The sequence below is a fragment of the Lemur catta genome, chromosome 18, assembly GCF_020740605.2.
Source record: "Lemur catta isolate mLemCat1 chromosome 18, mLemCat1.pri, whole genome shotgun sequence".
NCBI classification, from domain to species: Eukaryota; Metazoa; Chordata; class Mammalia; order Primates; family Lemuridae; genus Lemur; species Lemur catta.
This window is the reverse complement of record NC_059145.1, coordinates 17,174,660-17,188,463: the sequence shown is the minus strand read 5'-3', so window position 1 is coordinate 17,188,463 and position 13,804 is coordinate 17,174,660. Positions and strand designations below refer to the sequence as shown.

General features: G+C 38.5%; 1 protein-coding gene across 1 annotated transcript in view; it reads left to right on the top strand.

Moving 5' to 3' along the window:
- Nucleotides 1–13,804, top strand: part of CHL1 (cell adhesion molecule L1 like) — a 192,504-nt gene that overhangs the window by 144,948 nt on the left and 33,752 nt on the right. Inside the window, exons 11-15 of the mRNA XM_045530402.1 lie at nt 2,930–3,061; nt 8,192–8,332; nt 8,663–8,774; nt 10,174–10,340; nt 12,868–13,033. Of these exons, the coding sequence (XP_045386358.1) occupies nt 2,930–3,061; nt 8,192–8,332; nt 8,663–8,774; nt 10,174–10,340; nt 12,868–13,033 (718 nt within the window). The remainder of the gene's footprint in view (nt 1–2,929; nt 3,062–8,191; nt 8,333–8,662; nt 8,775–10,173; nt 10,341–12,867; nt 13,034–13,804) is intronic.

Here is a 13,804-nt window from a genome sequence, read left to right as displayed (position 1 = left end):
GCCAGAATGTCTTAACTAAGTACAATTATATGTTCTAGATATTCATGATATGAATAATTACACATTACAATTACAGTAAAAGGAGGTATGTTAGAATGGCATCTAAAACATTCTAAATCCAGAAATCAAAATATGATCACAATCACATTTCAACAGATTATTTCAAAATAAGCTTTCATCAACAATTTTAATGTTATCAATGTTTGAATCACTTAAATCTTTTGAATTTTAGTAAGTATAATAGGAAAGCACTTATATATAATTATATATTCATAATATAATTCAAAATGATTTTGCATTTTCAAAGGATATCATAAATTCACATGTAATTCAGTCATTGATAAACCTCATTTTCAAAGAAAAAATCTATTCCTAAAAAAGTTGCAATTAAATCCAATGTTTGTTGAACCTAACAATTTTTGATTTATTGGCATATAGATATCTAATAGGAATCTGTGATAAAACAGCTTTACTAAAAAAACTACCATGTTGTATGTTTTATAGACACCAAATTTTCTGTTTTATTTTGTTTTTCTTCTATTGTTAGATATCCCGTTAGCTTGCTTATTACATAGCCTCAGTGTTCAGACATTTTCATCTCTGTTTTTAGCAACATAAATTTATCATCTTATTTTTGTATTTACAATTATGAGAAAATGGGTGAGGTTTCAACATAAGTAATTTTCATCAGGTACAGTATGTCTTAGGATAATAGATAAGTAATAGGATTCGATGATGATGTCTTTTTCTCAGAATTTTTGATATGAAGGCCAAAGGAGAAGCTATTTCTGGGCAGGACAGCCTCAAAGTCTCTCTCATATTGCATGGCAAATATACTTCTGCTTAGGATCAGCTTACTTCTGTGGGAGAAACAGGGATGAGAAGTATACAAATGTTCAAGCATTTATAAAGAAAGCTTACGAAGAAAGGGCAAGGTAAAGTTTATTGATAAAGCCTAGTGAATGCTCAAAACTTCCTGGGTCAGTTGATAAATACAGGGAGAGCTTGGATTTGGAAGCACAAAGTAACAGTTGATAAATTGAGTTGGTCTTTGTTCCTATCTTTGCTCCAAATTAGAAAGATAGCAATGAATTCTAAACAAAACCACATGGCTTCAGAGTCCCCATGCTGCTCATTCATAGGTCCTGTCCACATATCCATGGAATGGCAAGATCAGGAAATGTGGTTGCTTCTGTTGGTGACCCAGGTCAGGTTAGATGACTTCTCCAAGGCTCAGTCCTCTGTCTAGAAGGTGAAATGGTTGGATCACATGATAAATTAAATACCCTTTCAGCCCTAACAGTAAAAGATCTTAACATAGACACTAAGGGATTAATGAAATTTGTAAGATGAGAAAAGAATTAGAAGTGTCGATTTTATTATTATTCATGGAGATTTAAAGAAATAACATCATTGCTTATTTTTTTTTATTTTTAATGCTTTAAAAGCAATAATTGTAGTTCTTTACTGTAAATATGATAATGGTCATGTTCATGAAACTTTTTTCTCTAATTTACAAATTTTTTATTTTATTGTGGTTGTATGAATCCACCGCCCCCAAAAGTAACAATAACGTCAAAAAATACAAAAAAGAAAAAAAAAACCCTTTGCCTCAGAAAGTGACCTGCAGTTTATAATTTGTGCTATTGCATTTTAAACCAAGTGACTAAATGTTTACAGATGGGTAGATTGTGAATATATATATTTCACTTGGAATTTAACAATTAAGTCCACACCCTGTGGAATAATTAAAAAGGCACTTAACTTATCTTGCTCGGAATTGAACTTGCCAGGGTTGTTTGTATACTTTAATTTCTACCCATGAATGTATAGGTATTTTCTTTTCACATAATCTTCTTTTCTCTCCTTTACTTTAAAAAATTATTTAAATGGTATTTTTTATTTTATACCTACATATATCTTTAAAGACTTTCCTTTTTGACTAAAAATGGAAATCTTTTTAAAATATCTGGGAGAAATAACAAGCAACACCTGATGGGAATTACTATCTGCAAGTTTTATGCAATTTTCTCTTAAATTAAATCATCCAAACCATCCACACTTTAATCTAAACCTTTTATCTGGTCCTGACATTTGTTGGATGGGGAACCTGGGGCCTTGGGGCCACGTGTGGCCTTCTGGATCCTTGAGTGTGGCCTTTTGACTGAATCCAAATTTTACAGGACAAATTCTTTTATCAAAAGGGCTGCCACAGAGAAAGACGAAGCTTTTCGTGCCTCCTTTGGTGCTCAAAAAGAACAATCTTGAAATCAGAAGGCTTCAGGTTCCCCACCCTTTGATTTTTTTCCTCTATTCTTTTAAGTGCAAAAGGCTAAATGTTACTTTTAGAATTCCCTCCGTTCGCCCTTACCAAAAAAAAAAAAAAAAAACCTCTTAGAAATGATGATTTCCAACTGGGTTAGTTAAATAGATACAGAGATATGGATATATAAATGTTATAAAGTCATTAATTTTAAAATATTGAAAATAAATATTGAAAAATTTAGTTTTATTTTTAAGTTTCTCAAAATAGAATTCTTGAGTATCCACCTTTTTTAGATGCCATGCTGCAGCTTGAATAAGCTGTAGCCAGCAGTAAATAATGTTACCATCTGCTTATTCCTCCTTCATTGTCTTTTAGTGGGATAGATACTTGTGTAGCTAAATAAAATAAAATATAACTATTTTTAGTACTCTGATTTATTATACATGCTGAGTCCAAATTAAACACACACACACACACACACACACACACACACCCTCATACTCCACAAAAACAACTCCCACTTTGCAGAAGTTTATCAAAAAGAGCTACTATGAAACACTTAGTGGTGTCTGCCCTCTGCTGGTGCGTAGTAGAAATACAGGCCTTAACATTTCTGGACCTCTGGCGTAGATAAAATCTGAGAAGCTCTTGCTTTGTTTCCAGAGCCTCCTCACTGGACAAAGAAACCTGAGAGTGCCGTGTACAGCACTGGGAGCAGCGGGATCCTGTTGTGTGAGGCTCAAGGAGAACCTAAACCCACAACCAGGTGGAAAGTCAATGGCTCCCCAATTGAAAGTAAGTTAAAACACCAACTGGAATGCAGGACTGAAGGTGCTGTTTGATGGAATTATTAATGGTCAGACACCCTGGCTATGTGTAAAGTGGAGCTGGGAAGTGGCTGGATTAGCAGGACAGGTGTAACTACCAAGTCAGAGATCGCCTCTTTCTAAGCAATTTGATTGTTCAGACCTGAGATTCATGGAAGAACCATAAATAATGTTTACACTGGTTAAGGCCTTTCATAAATTATATATACAAATAATTTTTTTTTAAAAGGCAACTGGATGAGAAAGAGGATACATCCAAGGAGGAAAGTCAATTGTCGTTCCTCTCCTGAGAAGCAGCAGCAACAGTGACCTAGTGGCTGAGAGCACAGGTTGGAAGTCAGGACCTCCCTTAGACCCAGGCATCAGCGATGCCTGCCCTGGGCTCTGCCCTTCTCAGGGACCTGCTCTGTACATCCTATGGACCTACTGGTCTCCCTGATTTGAAAAGTCCTCGGGGACAAGGAGACATGCCGAGCCTGAACCTGTGCCTACTACCCCTGGCTCCCTGCCTGTTCTTGACCAAGCTCCAGTGCAAAGACCTGAAAATGCCTTTGTCCAGTGAGCTCCGAGCCTTCTCCAGATGGGCTGAGCGTGGAAGGGCAGGTGTGGCTCAGGGCTGAGGACCTACTCTTGCCACCCCACCGAGCTCCAGCATATACCTCCAAGGAGCCCCCTGGTCCTACACTTGAACCTAGCTCAGGTCACTTTGAATGCAAGCAAGAGGACAGAACATATCTTATGTGTCAATTGATTAGCTCCGTTGAGAGTGGGTACAACATCGAGACACGTGTATATAGGTTCCATTTGTCCTTTTGCCCTGGGGCCCACACATGTCCAGGATGAGCCTCCTGGTGCTTCACAGACCCTGGATCCCATCTGGACCACGCACCTTCCCACCTGTCTGATCTTATGTTGTTTACTGAATCTCCCCAAGCTTAAGTTTTTTATACTGCAAGACAGAGATAATGATACTTGGTTGCGGTGGAATGAGAAAAATATGGTTAGCCAGTGAGGGTAGTGGTTTATCTGGAGAGCACTGTGGTAGTTTATAAACTCTGAAGCCAGACTGCCTGTGTTTGCATGCCGGCTCTACCGTTTCCTCGCTGCGTGACTGGGAGTGTTACTGGTGCTCCTGAAGCTTGTTGCCTCACCAGTACAGTGGGGGATGTACGTAGCACTGACTCGTGGGGTTGTCATGTGGACTAAAAGAAACACCCCAGAGAGAATGCGTAGCTCAGGGACTGCCACACAAACAGCACCCCGAACGTTTTGTTGACGATCATTGTTTTCACCCAGCGAATGCTCAGGAAACCTTAGCCCTCATTATTAATATCTTTGAATTTGAGACTTTTTCCTCATCTCTTTAGAGAACAGAATGAGAAATTTTTTTAAAATGAGGTTTTGGGTAGATCAAAGGGAAATGAAAACAATTTTGTGTATTGAAAATGTTCAGATGGCTGAAATAAGGAATTCAGATTTCCTTGACCATAAAATCGTAAAATTTTATATTTGAATGGTGCTCGGCTGTTTCTAAAAGCCATTCACACAGTACTTGGATTCTCCATAAGAACCTTTACAGGAGGTACTACTGTTCATATTTAACAGATTCATTCATTCGGTAATATTTATTGAGCACCTCCTATGTGCCTGGCGCTGGGCTTCTTCATTCTAGTGGGGAGAGGCGGTCAGTAGAAAATAAGCAGGTGGTGTGCACTGCAGTGCGGCAGAGCAGAAAATAGCAGGGTAAGGGGAGAGCATAAGAGGGGTTCAGGACTTAGTTGCTATTTTATTTTAAGATAATGATAGTAAGGCCCCCGTGGTAATTTGCCTCTGAGTAGAGACCTGCAGGAGGTGAGGAAGTCAGCCATGCATGTATCTGTGAAGGCACTTTCAGGGTGGAGAGGTGAGTGAGCACAAAGCCCTGGAGGTATGTCTGGGGTGTTGAGGCAAAGAAAGGAGGTCCCTGTGGCTGAAGCCCAGAAAATGAGGAGGGGGCTGTGCTGGGCAGTGAGATCAGCCAGGAGGGGAAGGCCCAGTGCATGGGCAAAGGTGAGCACCCACGTAGGGATTTGGGACTTTCTTGGGAATCAGCTGGGCTGCTCTTGGAGGATTTTGAGCAGAAGAGATGACATAATCTAAATTAATCTAATATTTCTGACCTCTGAAAGGAGAATGGACTGTATGACTCCGGGTAGGAGGCTGTCCGAAAGACTCTGGGTCCAGGGCTAGGTTGGTAGCAGTGGTGGCTAGGTTCTGGATTTATTCCCAAAGTAGAGCCAAAAGGTTTGCTAATGGATGAGGAGGTCAAGGGTGCAAATAAACTTATGCAAGACAGCACAGCTGAATAATGGTGGACCTCAAACCGAAGCCACATTGTGAATGCAAGCTCCCTCTATGCTCCTCTCACAGCTTTTGATCGTAGCTCTCCTTGCTTCCCTGCAAACAGGTCATAAACATTCGTAGGCTGGGAGGTTTGATGACAGTGGGATGACTAAAGGATTTGCAATCTTTTGAGCTGATAGTTTTGGGAATTGCATAGCCTTTCCCTGTATTATTTCAAATTAAATCAAAATGATTACTATTATTGATGACACGCCTAACCCTTTTTACATGCTTTGCATCTAGTATTTTTGAGCCGCCCAATTGCCTTGAAAAATAGATTCTGTTATTCTCCAGTTTGCAGATGTGGCAACTGAGGCTCAAAGAGGTTACACCACTTATTGAAGGACACAACCCAGGTACATTTAGACTGGAAATGGAACCCAGAAATGATTAAGTCTGGAGCTGGGGTTTCTCTCACTGTATTACATTATTTCTCCCTGAGCTGACCAAACACAAAACTGATAAAGGATTTCCGAATTATGTCAGGACTAGTATTTTGTTTGATATTATAAAGCCTCAGCTTTCTTCAATCCTGGGAGCTTCTGTTGGACTTTGCCAATATGCAACGATACTCTGCAATTTCCATACCCATCCTACACAGCAGATTTGAGCAATGTTTGATTGTTTTTCATCTCAAACTTGAGACCATAGTCTCATTTCTTCCTTTTGTAATGCTGTGTTGATTCAGAGCCACCCATGGGTCAAATGGCATAAGAAGAACTAAGGAGCATGGTGGGGTTAACTCTAAAAAGTTTAGGACACTGGGTGTGGGGTACAGGAGTGAAGAATCAGATCAGAGATTCAGTCCTCTGCAGGATTCTTTAAGAGTTCAACCTTAACCACCTTGGCAGAGCTACTCATCTTGCTGTTTCCCAAGAGATAATTAATACATTGTTCAGCGGGATTGCATTTGCATTCTAATGTTGCTATAACAAATTACCACAAACGTAGTGGCTTAAGATAGTAAGTGTTTACTACTTTACAACTCTGTAAGTTAGAAGGTCAACATGAGTCTTACTGGGCTAAAATCAAGGTGTCAGCAGTGCCAGGTTCCTTTCTGGAAGTTCTAGGACAACATTCCTTTCTTTGCCTTTTCCAGCTTCTAGAGGCTGCCCTCATTCCGTGGCCCGTGGATCCCTTCCTCCATCCTCAAACCAGCCGATTGCATCTCTCTGATCATCCCTCCTTAGTCATGTCTCCCTCTGACCACAGCCAGGAAAGCCCTTCTCATTTTAAGGAGCTTTGTAATTACATTGAGCCCACCTGGATAATTCAGGCTAACGTTCCTACCTCAAGGTCCTTAACCTGAATCACATCTGCAAAGTCCCTTTTTCCATGTAAGGTAACATAGTCACACATTCTGGGTATTAGAATATGGACGTCTTTCAGGGGCTATTGTTCTGTCTACTTGCAGGGGCCTTTCAGGACTAAAATGCTGCACAACATAACTTTTTCAGTCATTCTAACAAATATTTACTGACTTCCTCCTCTGTGGTAGCTGCTCTTTGGGCATTGGGGACACACTTCACAACCAAGGTCCTGCCCTCAGGGAGTTCACAGTCAAGTGAAAAAAATATATTCATTTATGACTCCCAGAAGGAAAAAGGCGTATAAGAAGTCTTCTATTACAGTATGTAATAATCAATGTTTTCTATAACCTAACTCATAGTACAGTTATTATTTTGTATAAGGGAGACATAATTAGAAAAAAGAAATTAGATTGGTTGGTAACCTTGCAATGCCATTTAAACTAAAAAAATTTTATATCTTTGCCCCTCCGTCGACATTCCTAGCTAACATGTTTTCTTCCCCACTGTTTTTTTTGTGTGTCATAGCAAGAGCACAGGGTTTAGAGTCAGAAAAGTGACCAAATGCAGTGGGATGTATCATTCACCTTCTCTGAAATCAAGTCCCCTCACCCCTAAAATGCCCAGATAAATGCTGGCCTAGCAGGTTCTGAGCAGTGTCAACGAGACGATGCATATGTTACATCCAATAATGTTTTTTGGCCCTTAATAAATGCACTGGAAATGTTAGATGTTCTCATTTCCAAAAGATATTTTCAGAATTATACTTGGATCAAGAGTGGGATAGGTTTTATTGTGCCACAGTAAAAAAGCTGACCTCTGTTCTCAGGAAAGATTTAGTCTTCCTGGGCAAATGAAATATATGAGCTACATACCTGAAGTGGTTCAGTGGTGAAGCAAGACAAATGGAATGAAGGCTGCAAATCAGAACACTGCAGAAGGGCAGAGAAGTGTGACAGGGACACAGGTAGCAAGGGGAAAAATAGCAGCCAGTATTTGTAGTCTGGGAAATGGTGCATAATGTGTTGAGCATATGATTTGTGCTGTGCGGTGTCTGGATCTAAATTCAGAAGAGTAAGTAAGAGTCAGTTCATTGTGGGACTTGAATACCAAACAGATAATCTAGAATCTTTTCATGAGTATGTGTATGGAAAGTCTCTGAGCTGAAGATCAACAGATATTCTGATGATAAATATTAATTTGGAAGGAACATTGAAAAGGCAGAAAGATATCTGGAAAGAAAAATCTATGGTTGATGTTCAGAAAGTCTAAAGAATTGGCTTCAATGAGCTATTCTTCACCCTAAAATGGTCTTAAAATATAAATACTGTGTGACACGTTTAATAAATGGTATATAAATATTTTATGTCCTATTCTTTATCAAACTGACATTCTTTAATCTCTTTCAGATCATCCATTTGCTGGTGATGTTATCTCCCCTGGGGAAGTCAGTTTTACCAACCTACATCCAAATCATACCGCTGTATACCAGTGCGAAGCCTCAAATGTCCACGGAACTATCCTGGCCAATGCCAATATCGATGTTGTAGGTAAGCATACCTGAAAGCAGATGTGACTTGCTGTTTTCTGAAGGAAAATGGTCAAGGTCATATTCACAAATGCCCATTGAATTCTTGACACATACAAGATGGGAAAAAACATCAGAGTCTCTTTCACTGTACATTTGGGCATTAGACTTCATACTGAAATTATACTTTCAAACATGTATTGAATTCGGATACTCTTCTAAATCAAGAATATGTGCTGTAATATTCATCTATTTTCCATTCATATTAATATGAATGCAGCATAGAAAAAAATAATATGCATATATTTCTTACATGGAAGTTTAAAACTGTATTTATGTTATTTTCAAATAGATGTTCGTCCATTGATTCAAACTGAAGACGGAGAGGATTATGCCACTGTGGTTGGGTACAGCGCTTTCTTACACTGCGAGTTCTTTGCTTCACCCGAGGCAGTAGTCTCCTGGTAAGCTGGCACACGGTTTTCTTAACAGAATGTCAGTTGTAGACTTCACCTTGCTTTTTCACCCATCATTTGACAGGTTGCATTGTGTCTATGTCGTTACATGTACCCTATGCCTCTGAGAAATAAGGTAACAAACTTAAGCACTTCTGAAAACATTGGCTAGGTTTCTAGGACTTTCTCACATTGGGAAATACAGAGAGGCATTGATGTTCATAAAGAAAAGCAAAGAATTGAAGTGCTCACTAAGGCAATTTGAAAAGTAGAATTGGTTTTTCATTATGGGGATATCTCAAGGTCAAATTTTACTTTACTGTTGTTTTGGAATTGTCTAAATAATTATCTAAGTCTACATTTAATTCCAAACATATTTGCTTCAACCTTTTTCAACTTTCGTTTTGATTTTAATTTCAGTATATTAATTAGTATCATAATCATTTACCATATTAGTTACTTTACTGAAAAAACTTGGTTAAATTGTTCTTGAATAATTTTGCCATTGCTCTGGAGGGTAGAGTGAGATGAGTGAGCCCAGGTCATAAAAGTGTAGGGTCAGATTGTGTCTTTATTTAAAATTGTGATACCTAATCTGTTCATCATGGTTTTTTTGGCATTATTTTTGCTTTGTTCATCATGGGTTTTTTGGCATTATTTTTGCTTTTTTAAGAAATACTCCATTAAAATATTATTTATCTTGGTTACTGTGATGTTGGGCACCCCCTTAAATGTTGTATCTGAGACTAATGCCCTCATTCACATCAGCCTAGTCTCTGCCCTGTAAAATCCTGTGTGAACAGCAGCCACAGTTTGTCCTTCAGGATTTTTAGCTCAGTCACTTATTGTGAAATGTGCAGCGTAGATCAAGCTGTGGCAGCAAATGCTTGGAAAATGGATGGATGTAGGGGAAATGACGCTGGGGTTGATGGGGTAAATGTAATCCGTGTCCATAGGACAGGAAAGACTTCCTGGCTTATAATATTTCCCAATGACCAATGTTCTCCCAGGACAGCAGGAGGTTTGGAAGGTTCATTATCTCTTTCAATTACTAGCTTTCCCATTTAGCACCCTGGAGCAATCATTAACTAAAGAGTTCACCCATCAATAAGCCAGAAAATATTTATTAAGCTCTGAGGACACATGCAAAATGGTGCTGGTAGCAATGAGAAATACAGCAGGAGCATAGAGCATGGGTTTGGATTTTCTGTAGCCACAGTCTAGTCAAGCAGATAAGTTATACATCCAAGATCCATTTGGAGAAAAATATAAAACCCAGTGGAACATTTTATAAGATTTTCTAAACTCCTAAAGAAGGAATTAGCCTGAATGACATCAGTAACTAGTATCAAAAAAACTGTTCAATTCTGCCATACCCCAGATTGATTTATGCTCTCTGCATCCATAGGCAGACGGTGGAGGAAGCAAAACCGCTTGAAGGCAGGCGGTACCACATCCACGAAAACGGCACATTGCAGATCAACAGAACCACTGAAGAAGATGCTGGGTCATACTCTTGCTGGGTAGAAAATGCTATAGGAAAAACTGCAGTCACAGCCAATTTGGATATTAGAAGTATTTTTATTTCACTGTTACTTTGCATGAATTCTCGCATGGGTTCAGTCTGTCTTCGTTTTCCCAACTGGAATAATATAATTTAAATTTGAGTACTTGTTAAAGTTCTTTCGACTGTTTTTCAAAATTCCTGGATTATGTTTCATCAGAAAGACTATCAAAAGAATACAGGATATTCTGATGGTCTGTACATAGCTTTATACAATTTTAAGAGGGAGCTAAGTGTCCTTAGTACTGGGTGACTGGCAATCTTTAAAATTCTCTATTCTGAGGTATTTCTGTAACAGTATTTTATTTCAAAACCAACACAAGGTAGTGTTACCAGTAATCAAGTCTTTGAGCTAAACATTTGGCAAACTCATAAAAGTTCAGCTCCATAAAGATTGAGGCATGACAGAATGAGGTTTTTTTTTTTCTTTCTTTCTTTCTTTCTGCATCTTAAACAACTTTTTATTCTTTCTCTTCAGAACAAAGTCCTACGAGCTGCTAGTAGTGCCTTGGCCTTCACAATTTTGATTTTAACGTTGTTCAGAGAATACTTTTCAGGAAAACACAAAGAACAAAGGTTCTACAGTAATAGTAGGGAGGATGAGTGTTTCTTCTGTCATGTCAATATCTTGGCCTACTCCCTACCTCTACCTAGATGTAGGGGTACATATTAGTTTGATCTTCTGAGTATCTGTTTGATTATATGTTTTCAACTCATCTCTTGACATTTCTTTTTCTCTCTCTTCCCATACACACTATTCCTTCCTTCTTTTTTCCCTTTCTTTTTACCTTCTCTTCGGTCTTATATCCTTTTATCATTTAATGGTATTTGCCTCTTTCTGTGCCCAAGATGCCAACACATGCACTCTATTTTTAAAGTACACAAATACTCTCCCACAATGTCTACTAATCTCTGATGTCTTCCTGCATTTTCCAGTGTCATGTACAATTTTCAAGTTTCCCTTATGAAATCAATGAAGATGGTTGTTTTATACTTCAGAAAGTAAACCTAGATCAAGGTTAAGCAACTCAGCCAGGTTCAGAGTCAAAGAGAGTGAAGCCTGGAATCTAAGTGAACCTTTGCATTGCTAGTGCCCAACACAGTGTTTGGCCCAAAGTGGACCTCAAAACTGCTAGTGGCCAGAGAGGTGGCCAATTTATAAACTTTCACTGTGCTCTCATGTTCCATTTATATGTAAGGAATATATGTATAAATCGTATCAATGAAGGATTAAGGACATAATTTTTGCATATAAAAAAGGAATGGAGAGAGTGGAATTGAGTATGAGATTGGATAGTGATTGAAAGCATGAGCTTTGGTATTGGCCAGATTTGGGTTCGAATCCTGGTTCAGTCCCTTACCAGTTAGGAAACCTTGGTCTTGTCACTTAATTTCATTTTAGCCTTAAGTTATCTTCTCTGTAAGGTGAGAATATTAACATTCACAGAGATGTTATAATCATCAAATGCTGCAATCAATGTGAGCTTCTTAGCAGAGTCCTGGTAAATAGAGAAATGCTTATTAAAGGGTACCTATTGTTATTAAATGGATTTCTGACTTCAAATTTAGAATTAGGAATAGAGTGTTTAATAATTCACTGAAAGTTCGTTCAATTTAATGATCTCTTCAAGTTTCATGCCTGAGATAACAAATAATTTTATTAACACTTTCAGTTTTTACTCAGTTTCTTTAGAAACATGTAGATAGCAATTATTAGAGTATGATCATGGAATTGGAGGTCAGTTTATGCAATTTGGTCTCTGAAAGGGTCCCCAAGTGCCAAGGACCACAGTAAAAGCATACCTACTTTTTAAAAAGCCTTAAACAGTAAGGATTGTACATATTGAAATAATCACAATGAAGCAAACATTTCGCAGGACAGCCATGGTACTAATCTTTGAGCTTCATATCATCAATACTGACAATTCACTCACTGTACCTCACTCCACAAGAACTGCAGCAGAGTGTACTGAGTGCATACTGTGTGCAGGCTCCCTCCTAGGCTTTGGGGACACTGCAGTGTAACAGAACACGCACAGGCCCTACCTTCAGCAGCTTACTTTCTAATTCCTCACCTTTATGTTGATAGTTCATCCATGCATCCTCTTTCACATTTAACCTTAGGTTTTTGAGTTAATAATAAACATGCTAATAGAAAATCACCTAATTGTCCCTTTTATAATAACAACAACAAAAACAGTGCTTTGATTACATATCCAGAAGCACTAGAGGAGAAATTATACTATTTTCAATGTGTAGAGACATTTGTTTGCTCACACTTTGCTCATTCCCTTTGCCCAAGAAGTAGTAAGGGAAATTGCTAAACTATTAATTGATACTTTCACCTAAATTTTGTCAGATGCCCAGGTCTGGGTAGAAAGTAATGATATATGATGTTAGGAAATTATATTGGGACAAACATTGCATGAGGATTTGATGATTACGTTGACAATTTTGGTTGATTGAATTGCAGGCACTTAGTAACAAAATAAGCTGTCCTCTGCAGTTCTAACTAACATTTTTGTCTGGTCAAAACAGATGCTACAAAACTTAGAGTTTCTCCTAAGAATCCTCGTATCCCCAAATTGCATGTGCTTGAATTGCATTGTGAAAGCAAATGTGACTCGCATTTGAAAGACAGTTTGAAGTTGTCCTGGAATAAAGATGGAGAAGCCTTTGAAATCAATGGCACAGAAGACGGCAGGTAGGTAACCTATCGTGACATGTCCTAATATTTTCTTGGGACGAATACTTTGCATTTCAAAAAATAGTTCTGAAAGGTATTCATAGTGAATTGGAATTCAAAAACTGACTAATAGAAAAGGAAGCCACTGACTAACAGAAGAAGAAGCCATTGTAGGTAATTGAGGCAGATTTATTGCAGAAACTTGGGTGCTTACAAACAAAGACTGGAAGAGCTAGGCCTAGAGGGGGCTGCATATTGATCTCTTGGGTTCATGATCACATGGCACTGAAACTGCAATCCGGGTATCTGGAAACTGCTCCTGTCTCAGAGTCACATCACCCCATGGGGGCTACTGGTGAGTCTACACACTGGCCATTTTCATGTCTGCCAGAGCCACCATCTGCTCCCTCTGCCCCAGGGAAGGTGATGCCCCTTCCTCTTCTAGTTTCCAGTCTCACACGAGTCTATCTCACTGGCAAGACCTGAATCATATCTGGGATTCTTCCTGCAAGAAAGTATTGGCAGGTATATTTCTGAGTCTTATAACCTCTGTATAGAGAATATAGAAAACATATAGAAGAGAGAATATAGAATAAAGTGTGAATGGATACTTATTAGCATTAGACAATATCAAGTATATCAAAGAAGGAGAAAAGAATCAATATTTACTGAATGTCTACTTTTTCAAATGTGTGAAGTTCAGCTTTGCTTCCTTCTACCTTGTTACTAAACAGGGTTAAAACTGGAACATCTTGGAGCCAAATCTCACATGCAGTTAGGTTTTTTTTT